The sequence below is a fragment of the Nyctereutes procyonoides genome, unplaced genomic scaffold, assembly GCF_905146905.1.
Source record: "Nyctereutes procyonoides isolate TBG_1078 unplaced genomic scaffold, NYPRO_anot_genome, whole genome shotgun sequence".
In the NCBI taxonomy this organism is placed as follows: domain Eukaryota; kingdom Metazoa; phylum Chordata; class Mammalia; order Carnivora; family Canidae; genus Nyctereutes; species Nyctereutes procyonoides.
In genome coordinates this window covers 50,590,978-50,602,242 of record NW_026575042.1, presented here as the reverse complement: position 1 = coordinate 50,602,242, position 11,265 = coordinate 50,590,978, and the positions used below count along the sequence as shown (strand labels likewise).

The following is an 11,265-nucleotide window of genomic DNA, read 5'->3' as shown; positions in this document are numbered from 1 at the left end:
AGGGAAAGGTATTCCATTTGATTTATAAAGATACAATCTAATATATAGTAGCATAAAATGCAATATAAAAATAATATCTGTGTATTGTGTTTCATAGCTTAAAAGATAAGAGCTTCACAAATGAAAACCTTTATCATAATGGATATTAATTAAAAAGCAAGTAATTGAGGGCACCTGGGTGGCTCAGTCAGCTAAGCATCTGCCTTCGGCTCAGGTCATGATCCTGAGATCCTGAGATCCAGTCCTGAGTTGGGTTCCCTGCTCGGTGGGGAGCCTGCTTCTCCTTCTGCCCTTTTCCTGCTGCTCCTCCTATGCACTCTCTCTCAAATAAATAAAATATTTTTTAAAAAGCAAGTAATTGGGGGCAGCTGGGTGGTGCAGTCAGTTGAGGTTGAGCACTGACTGGACTCTTGGTTTCAGTTCAGGTCATGATCTCAGGGTTGTGAAATAGAGCCCCATGGTGTGCTCCCCAGTCAGTGCTGACTCTGCTTGAGATTCTCTCTCCCTCTCCCTCTGCCCATCCCACTTGTGCTTCACGATCTCTAAACTAAATAAATAAATCCTAAAAAAAAAAAAAAAAAAAAAAAGCAAGTAATTGGGAGTGCTCCTTTCAACATATAAAAGCCCTCTCTGGGGATCCCTGGGTGGCGCAGCGGTTTAGCGCCTGCCTTTGGCCCAGGGCGCGATCCTGGAGACCCGGGATCGAATCCCACATCGGGCTCCCGGTGCATGGAGCCTGCTTCTCCCTCTGCCTGTGTCTCTGCCTGTGTCTCTGCCTCTCTCTGCCTCTCTCTCTCTCTCTCTATCATAAATAAATAATAAAAAAAAAATTTAAAAAAAAAAAAAATAAAAATAAAAGCCCTCTCTGTCATTAAAAGTCTACTACTGGTCATTATTTCCCCCATTTCACAGATGAAGAAATAAAGCCTCAGAGTAGTTAAATAATTTTCCTTTTCCACAATGAGTCACACAGCTGCGATTCAAACTGAACTTTCCCCACCTTTTCTCAGGAAAGGCTAAATTCTGTTTCTAGAAGGGAGCTCTGGGCCCAGCTGGCCTACCAGTAGGTAGGAAACTAAGGTTCAGGTAACTTATATTGCACTCTCGTTAAAATTGAGGTACCCTGGCTCCATGCCTCTGCAGTGAGAGAGCTTCAAGGACCCGTCAGTGATGATAAAAACAAAAGCTGTATTTGTTTTTCATTAATTTGTTTTTAATTGACATTTTAATGTATGCACATAATAAAAAAAGTCCAATAAAAAAATTTAGAAAAGTACAAAAGAATCTGTAAAAAGTAAGTTCTATTTTTTTTACTTCAGAACCCAGTAGCTCCCTAGAGGCAACCACTGTAAATAACCTCTTGTGCATCTTTCCAAAAATATTCCAAGCATATGCTAGTACATTTGTAGCCAGGGGTACATACTTCCCCTCTTTAAACTTTTCATTGTATGCGCTCATCATACTCTTTGAATTTTTTTTAGCCTGGTATATATTTTTTCCAAAACAAGAAATTTTGCTTTTATGCAGTTGGGTGATGAAAGCATCTTTCAAACTCTGTTCCTTGAATCACAAGAAGCGTACACTGGTCATATAGGTTCTCTCAGCACATCTGGAATCACACCATAGCTAGCTGAACTGCTCGTTGATAATACCAATTCCAGAGCAACAGGTGCTGTGACTGAGGAGGTTGTGCCTGAATGTGCCTTCAGGACAGTTTATATGCGATTTTAGTCCTCCTCCCTGGTTCCCAGTTCTCCACACACAGTTTGATTACTACTCACAGCAGTGATGTAATTTACACATAATTTACAAGCAAATCCTGATTTGCTTCAGGACTTCAGACTTTTCTGAGGTGGGTTCCTCCAAGTTCTGTCAAAATAATAGGTGTGCAATAACTCGGAAACTATGAAACCCTGTGCCCAGGGTTGATTACCAGGGAGCAGAGAAACCTCATTGAAGAATCGGTGGGAGAATGCTTAGTATTATTTAAAAAATTTAGGAAAATAGCTAATCATCAGAGAATACTGCAGGAATGTACAGTTGACTAGATACTAGTAATAACCAGGAAAGCCAGTGTTTCCCACACTATGGGTATTAAAATACCACCTTCACCATTGTTTTTTTTTTCTTCTATATCCAAATATATTTCTTCTATTTACTTATTTTACTTTTCGTAGAAGCATTTTTATTTAAATTAGATGTATTAAATGGGGATCCCTGGGTGGCTCAGCGGTGTAGCGCCTGCCTTTGGCCCAGGGCGTGATCCTGGAGTCCCGGGATCGAGTCTCATGTCGGGCTCCCTGCATGGAGCCTGCTTCTCCCTATGCCTGTGTCTCTGCCTCTCTCTCTCTCTATGTCTATCGTGAATAAATAAGTAAGATCTCTTTAAAAAAAAACTATTAAAAAAAAGATGTATTAAACAATTGTCTACACAGTAGCCAGAGTGGTATTTGTAAAATGCCAATCAGATCACATCAGCCTTCCGCTCAGAATCTTCCAATAGCTTTCATCTGATTTAGAATATAAATTGTCTACAAGGATCTGTGTGACCTGTGGCCTTTAAATGGCCTTCTCACCTCCTCTCCACTCCCTTCACTATCAGTTAGTTTCATCCACAACTGCCTCCTTGATGTTTCCCCAATATGTCAAGCTCATTCCCATAACAAAGTCTTTGCGTTTTCAGGTGACTGACTGGAATGCTCCTCTTCTAGGTATCTTCTTGTTCCACAACCTTAATACATTTATGTCTTGGATATTTCTTCCTCAGAGAGGTTCATCTTACCAACCTACTCAAAGTAGCACTTGCTCATCATTACATGCCCCTTACCCTGCTTTACTTTCCTTCTTGGCTTTTACCAATACCTAAAATATTATACAATTATTAATTTATTTAATTATTATCTATCTCCCCCAACTGGAATATAAGCTCTGAGAGTTTGAGGCCCGTATTTTTAGTTGGCCATTGAATTCCCAGAATCTAGAATAGTGCCTGGCACATAGTTAAGTACTTAAGTAATTGTCAAATGGATGGAAGATGAATGAAACAGATTTGATTGCCTGGGAATAGACCCTCTTATTTATTAATAAGGGAGGCTTCACAAATAAATGGAATGAATAGGTTAGTCAATAAAGGTTACAGAGAGAGCTGCCTGGCCATTTTTTTTTTCCAGTGAATAAAGATACTACCATCATATAACTAACTAATGTGCTCAGATGGATTTAAAATGTAGGTAATTTGGAGCAAATCCTCAAAAAAAAAATCCTAAAAATATAACTGAATTTTTTTTTTCTGATTTCTCATTGGGAAGGAATTTTCCACACAGTGAAAAAAAATAAAAGGATCAATAAATTTGAATTCACAAAAACTCTTAATTTCATTAGAATAATTATTAGGCATTTTTTTTTGTTTTTGCACTTTTCAGAGAAATGCAAATTAAAATCACAATAAATTACCACTATACATCTATCACAATGACTTAAAAAACAAAACAAAATAACAAAAACAAAACTGGCAATACAAAGGAGCAGTAAAGATGGGAAACAACTGAAATTTTCATACAATCTTGGTAGGAATACAAAATGGTTGAGCCATTTTGGAAAATAATTTGGCAGTTTCTTATGAAGTTAAGTATATACTTACCATACAATCCAGAGATTCCACTTTGAAGTATTTACCCAATAGAGATGAAAAATTTATGTTCAAATACTTGTATGTACATGTTTATGGTGGCTTTATTCCTTATTGAGAAAAACTGGATATAAGCCAAATGTGCTTCAACTGGTATATAGATAAATAAAATGTGGGATTCCTTATACAATAGAATACTACTCAGCCACAAAAAAAGGAACGAAGTACTAACATATACAATAACATGGATGAATTTCTCAATTGCTGTATGCTAATTGGAAACCGCCAGATTCAAAAGGCTATATTCTGTATAATTTCATTTATATGACATTCTGGAAAGGCGAAACAATAGGGATAGAAAACAGGCAGTTGCCAGGTGCTGGAGGTGGGAGAAGGGTTGACTACCAAAGGGAAGTGATGGAAATATTCTATATTTGATTGTAATGCTACATGAAGATAATGGTAAAAAAATTATGGCTTATTCACATAAAGAAATAGTATAAGGGAGCCATTGCAAATGATGTTTATAAAGATATTTTAATGATAGAAAAATACTTATGAAATGTTAAGAATACAGAGTAGTTTAAAAAGTAAAATCTCAACTGTGTAAAAGCATTCATATATTTAAAAAGTTCAAGAGGACAATTAGCTACCATGTTGGTCATAATTATTTATAGTAGCTGGTTTTATTATTAGCTTCCGTATTTTCTAGAAAATCTCCCAAAAGGGGCACCTGGGTGGCTCATTTGGTTGTCTGCCATCAGCTCAGGTCATGATCCATGATCCTTGGATCCTGAGATCAAGCCCCGCATAAGTCTCCTTCCTCAGCGGGGAGTCTGCTGCTCCCTCTCCCTGTGCAGCCCCTCACATGCTTATGCTCTCTCCCTTTCTCTCTCTCTGTCAAATAAATAAGTAAAATCTTTAAAAGAATAACCCAAAAAATACTGTGGAAGAAGCATTTTAAGGTTTAAGGGGACTTAGCAGATGTCTTTGACTTTAGGTTCCAGACTACTGGTGTTGCCATTCCACAGAAACATAATACCATCTTGAAAATCTACTGTATTTGTGGGTTTTGTCTCCAAAACCAGAGCCTTAACATTTTGAAATAAAATAGAATACTGTAATGCTTTGAATATACTAGAGGTTTTCTTAGAAATTAAATAGTGACTCTGTTCATATTTTTGTAGTTGAAGTTCACACTTTTAAACATGAGATTCAAGACTAAAATTTCACTGTCTGGTACAGTAGCCACTACCCACATGTGGCTATTGAGTGCTTGAACTATGGCCAATCCTAACTTCGAGGTGCTGCAAGTGTGACACCAGGTTTTGAAGAGTTTGAAAGAAAAAAGTATACAAAATATATTGCTAATAATTTCTTATATTGGGGTGTCCAGGTGGCTCAGGTGGTTGAGGAACCAACTCTTGGTTTGGCTCGGGTCATGATCTCAGGGTCTTGGGATCCAGCCCCCCACCCCCATGGGGCTCCGTGCTCTCCACAGAGTCTGCTCAAGATCTTTCCCCTCCCTCTCCCTCCCACTCTGGTCTCCCCCTGCTCATGCTTCTGTGGTCCTCCTCTCTCTCCCTCTCTCTTAAATAAATAAATAAATTAATTAATTAATTAATTAATTTTATATTGTTTACATGTTGAAGTAATATGTCACATATATGGGTTTAATGTATTAAAATTAATTTTAGGGCAGCCCCGGTGGCGCAGCGGTTTAGCGCCGCTTGCAGCCCGGAGTGTGATCCTGGAGACCCGAGATCGAGTCCCACGTTGGGCTCCGTGCATGGAGCCTGCTTCTCCCTCTGCCTCTGTCTGTGCATCTCTCTCTCTCTCTCTGTCTCTCATGCATAAATAAATAAAATCTTAAAAAAAAAAATAGGGGATCCCCAGGTGGCTCAGCGGTTTAGCGCCTGCCTTTGGCCCAGGGCGCGATCCCGGAGTCCTGGGATTGAGTCCCATGTCGGGCTCCCAACATGGAGCCTGCTTCTCTGTCTGCCTGTGTCTCTGCCCCTGCCCTCTCTCTATGTCTATCATAAATAAATAAATAAATCTTAAAAATAAAAAATTAAATTAAATTGATTTTAACTTGTTTTTTTTGGGGGGGGGTGAGTAATTGATCTTGTTACTATTACTTGTTTCTTTTGAATTTCTTTTTTTTTCTTTTAAATTTCTTATTGTGGCCATTAGGAAATTTTAACTTATCTGTGTGGCCCATATTGTATTTCTATCGGGCAGGCTGCTTTACAATTTGTTCTCAAGCTAGCCTTTGAGCCTCATTTCTTCCCTCATGTTTGCACATGAATAAACAAAATGAACTTTCCCTCATTCTCATTATAAGATAAAACATTATTTTCTGTTGTACTTTTCTGCCACTGTTTCCTCAGCCTGCAGTAACTTTCTCTACTTTAATTCATGTTTGAACCCTATTCATCCTTAGGCCCAACTAAAACATGGCCTATCAACAAAGCTTTCTTCATTAATTAGGGATCCTATTCAGCTGCATACAATAGACACCACAGCTAGATACTTCAAATAGGTGTCTCTCTTTCTCACTTATCCAGAAGTGTCAGTTCAGGCCTGGGGCAGTGGTTCCCTGACACCAGCAGCCTCCAGGCTCTTTCTGCCCTTCTGTTTCACCATCCTTGGTGTGGGGCTTCTCTATTCATGGTCACCTTGTAGTCACATGGTGACTGTTCCACCTCCAGCCATATATCTGCATTCCAGATAGGGAAAAGGAAAAGAAAACAATAAGGAAAGGAGATGTCTATAATGGGAAAGCATACTTTTCCAGAAATCCAGCAGAGTTTCACTTGAATCTCATTGGCCAGTATTGTGTCAAATGCTATCATTTGCAAGAGACAGAGCAAAATGTTTGCTCTTTTTGGTTTTGCTGGTGGTAGTGGTGGTTTGGGTTCTGGTTTTTGTTTTTGTTGTACACAGTACTATAAGGATATATTAGTAAGGGAAAGGCCCATATCTTTGATTTTACCGATCAAATTTATTTCTCTGCATGGTGCCAGATACACACTGAAAATTTTTACTCTTTTTATTCCCCCCTTTCTAGCTTCCAGAGGGACTCTAGTCCCATAAACATAGTTATTCTTTAGGCAAAAAAACCACAAAAGTTTGTCACATCTTGTATTTTCTTAATTACCATCACATTCTATATTGCTTCTGGGGCCTTCTCATTCATTGTGCACAATGCCTGTGGGTATTGTGGGAGGGTAAGAACACTTTTTTCCCCAGGGGCCTGAATATTTGAAACCTGAAAAAAAATCGCATTGGTTTTTAAACACAAAAAATGGCGATATCAAAAAATCATTAAATATTTAGTTAAGTGTCTATAAAACACATAGCCATATTAAATACATTAATTATATTTAGTATTCACAAACATGTTATTACGTTTGAAATATATTTGCAGGTTATAGTCTTACTTTCCTGCATATACATAATGATTATACAGAAATCATGTTCAACCAAAAACTAAACAATTTTCTCCTAGCTTTAGTGGACATTATAGATACCTTCCCATATCCTTTCCAGCTAGATTATAGCTCCAACCTTTTCACAGTACCTATAATTCTAAGTGAGTGAGTTAGGAATGGAGAGGCCTCAGCCATTTAGGCCAATGAAAATGAGTTTGTGTGTGCTAGGGAAGCTCAGTGTTCTTTTTGGTGCCAGCCTCATTAGAAATGAATGACCTATTTAAGGCTTAAGAATTGTGCAGATCTCATAATCTCATTCCCTAGTTTATTTGAAGGGCACTGAGGCTCATGGATTTAAGAAATGTACTCCAAGTTTGCTATATTAGTTTGCTAGGGCTGCCGAAATAAAATACCACAGACAGGGCAGGTTAAACAATAGAAACTATGGCAGCAAAAAAATAAAAATAAAAAAGAAACTATGGAAGCTGGACGTCAAGATCAAAGGTGTCGACAAGTTTGGTTTCTTCTGAGGCCTCCCTCCTTGTCTTGCAGATGGCTGCCTTCTTCCTGGGTACTTGCATAGTCTTCTATGCTTGTGCACCTCTGGTGGTGTCTTTCTCTACATCCAAATTGCCTTTTCTTATTGGACTCAGAAGTAAGATTGGATTGAGGCCCACCCTAATGGCTTCATTTTAACTTAATCACCTCTTTAAAGGCCCTGTATCCAAACACAGTCATGTTTTTAGCTATTGGGGATTAGTGTTTCAACACATGAATTTGGGGGATGGGGACACAATTTGTCCTTAATAGTTGCATTGTACTTTATTGCCACCGTGCTAGAGGTCAGACTAGGACACCACATTTCCTGACTCGCAACTGTGCTTTCTTACCACAATGAAAGGAATATTGAATTTCTGTGTAATGTCTGTATGGCTTATGATGAAAATGTTTAGAAGGAGTTAAGGTAGCAATTTAGAAGGAGATGGATGTGAAGGTTTGTCAACAGTAAAGCTGGAAGAAATGTTGAAGCTCAAAAACCTGAGCTGTCAATTTTAGAACCCAATTATATAGAAAAGGCATTTTTATTTTATGATCCAGAAAACATATCTACACTATCCAATAATAAAGGATCAGTTGGGTTAATTATGATATATCTATCCACTTGGAATAATATGTAACCTTAAAAATTATGAAGTAGGTATGCATTTCTTAACATAAAAAGATAAGCATGACAAAATTTCAAAATTAAAAGATTATGTAACTATATGATCTGGTTTAAAAGCATACATATGTATATATATGCAATTACTGGCCGTATACACATAAAACTATTAGTATTGGGTATGTGGATTATGAAAAATACTTTTTCCCTCTTTATGATTTTCCTAAAAAAAATTAAATAAATCTGGAAAGTTTCTGTATTGAATACTGAGAAAGGTCTCCATATCAAGGGATCAAATGTGGGATTTTTTTCTTTGGCTGATCAAGCCAGCAGGAATCAGCAGCAAAGTAGACAAACTTTGGCACAAAAACTGCAGACCAGCTGCTGCCCTGGTGGCCCTTCCTCCACACAGTGTGGAATTCTCATTTCAGGAGATATCATTCCTGCTTTTCCTCAGGAGCTTGAGATCCTGCCTGCCCCCTCCTTGTGTCAGAAAAGTTATTTTTTAATTATTTATTTTAAAGATTTATTTATTTATTCATTCAGAGAGAGCGAAGAGAGAGGCAGAGACACAGGCAGAGGGAGAAGCAGGCTCCATGCAGGAAGCCTGATGTGGGACTCGATCCCGGGGGTCTCCAGGATCACACCCCGGGCTGCAGGTGGCGCTAAACCGCTGCGCCACCGGGGCTGCCCCAGAAAAGTTATTTTATTTTGGACTTCTTTCCACCATTTCCAGCCACTTTGGACAGCAAAGCCCATTTTCCCTTTGCCCATTTTGAAGACAAAGGCCATGAGCTACATGAGCTCATGGAGAACCTGCTTTTGGAACTTAACATGAGTGGTGCACAGCCAAGACACCTACCTGCATATAGAGCCCACAGAACTCCTAAGCACCTGCAGGGCCAGCCCACCTGGGCCCCCTCCTTGTGCCTAGTGAAATGATTAGTCCCAGTAGCAAGCCCTTTGCGTTGTTTGGAAAGACCTCTTTTCCGTGCCCGTTCCCAATTCTGAGCACCTACACTTGCCTCTCACACTAGCCTTTTAGTTTTCGCAGGATCAGCACAAAACCCAATACTTAGCAAGTGTTACATCTTTACCATCCATTCTGGGAGAACGAGCGTTAGAGACTCTGTGCAACCTCATTTCAGGTACTGGCCAGGCATTGAGAGAAGGACCTGGTGCTTAGCTACTGGTCTGAAGCTTGCTGGAATTGTTTAATGACCATTTTCTGCTAACTTTAGCAGAAATTCTCCTGGAATTTCCTTCTTGGAGAGCTAAGGCTAAAAAGCGAGTCATTAGATTCCCCCTGTGACGGAGGACTGCTACTGGAGTGGACCTAAGATTTTATCAGCAACCCCGATCCCCTCTTCCCGCTCCTCTAACTCCCCAGCACTAAGGAAAGGGAGAAGTAGCAGGGCACTGGCAACGAAGAGGGTCCACGTGAAAATGATTGTGATTTAGAAACTGAGCAGGAGAATTGCTGGCTGTTGTGTACGTTTTTTTTACCTGCTATTATAGAATAAAGTAAGAAAGTAAAAACATGGCTATTTTTATCTCCGACCTCTGGAAACCAAGTGATAAAATAGCAGAGTAATGGCAATGAAAGTCTCTGAAGTGCCAATAAGCTTAATACTAATTGCAGACTCCAGGAAGATTCTATTTGATTTTTAGTGCCTTCGATGTTGCCATTTTTTCCTTGCAAAGAAATAAGATAAATGGAGGCGATGAAACATTAAGTAAATTCTTGTGTGGGAAAAGTCTGAGTGTTCATATGCTTCCAGTTAGTTTAGTCTCTTGATTATATTGACTGATACTAGCATCTTGTTTTCATAAGTGGGCATTACAATTTATTCCTATTAACAATTAGGAATTACAATGTAAATGCCAGATCAGTAGTATAGAAATTAAGTACAGATTTGCCTTGAGGCAACTTTACTTTTATTGGTCAACAGCATGGTGACTAGTAAGAAAAAAAGATTGTTTAAAATATGATTATGTGAATGGAAATCATTGATCTAGGATTAAAAGAGATTTCTTTGTAGGATAATAAATCTATTGTCATCCACAGCAAATATTTAATTTTCACTCTCCTACTGGGGTCCAGGAACTTCACAGAATGAAGACTATACAATCATAAATGTGTCCCTCTGTGTGGGATACTGTCCTGATCACCTCCTATGAACCTCATGTTGAAGGAGGGATTTCCCACCCTAAGTAGTACAAGATGGCCAAACATACCACACCTGATGCAGGACAGGAGAGATTGACAGCAGTTATTGGTCATACATACTCACAGCCTGTAGGAGGACATCACACACCATGTAGGGTCTCAAGGAGATTGTACTCGGGAGTTGAGCAAACCAGCAGGAGCTGTGGGAGGCTGGGAGGCAGGCTTTGTCTACTGTCTGGTTCCCATGAGAGAATGTGATTGGCTTGCTTGAATAATTTCACAGGCTGACAGAAAAGTAAGATACGTTAGGTTGAGGTCCAGGGAAAGTGTAGCTGGTCCAGATATTGGGAGAACCAGCCAAGTGGGGAGCGTTTCCTACCTGGTGGGGGACATGCCTGGCAAAGGCAGGAGAACTCATGGTTAGGCCTTTGGGGCCCCGTGAGGCTCAACGATGTCCAGGCAGTGCATGGAATTTAGGCCCTACACCATAGGTACAAAAGAAGACTAAGACATGGTTCCTGACTGCAAAGAGTTTGAATTTTCCCGGCTAAGAGAGAAGTGGGGGTTGGAGGTGTGGGAGTTTCACACTATTATAAATGGTTCTGACTAAGCATAGGAGGACATCTGAGCATATAGAGGTAATCGGGTAAATAATTGGAACAGATAGACTTCATAAAAACATGGTACTTGGCCAGAACTTCAAAGGTAGGTAGAATGCATGGTTGAGGGGAGCCAAGTAGGGGACATATCAGAAAACCAATGAGGTGCTAAGTTCTTGGTTATGTTTAAAGAGCACTCAATTCCTTTATTCAACATACACTTGTCAAGGATCTACTTAGGGTACAGGTCACCCAGAGTATAGGTTAAAAAA

The 11,265-nt window shown here is 39.4% G+C and overlaps 1 protein-coding gene across 1 annotated transcript in view; it reads right to left on the bottom strand.

Moving 5' to 3' along the window:
* Positions 1–10,639, bottom strand: part of TIPARP (TCDD inducible poly(ADP-ribose) polymerase) — a 90,148-nt gene extending 79,509 nt beyond the window's left edge. The window contains exon 1 of the mRNA XM_055321338.1: positions 10,515–10,639. Coding sequence (XP_055177313.1) covers positions 10,515–10,545 — 31 coding nt within the window. The 5' untranslated portion in view covers positions 10,546–10,639. The remainder of the gene's footprint in view (positions 1–10,514) is intronic.
* Between the last annotated feature and the right edge of the window lie 626 nt (positions 10,640–11,265).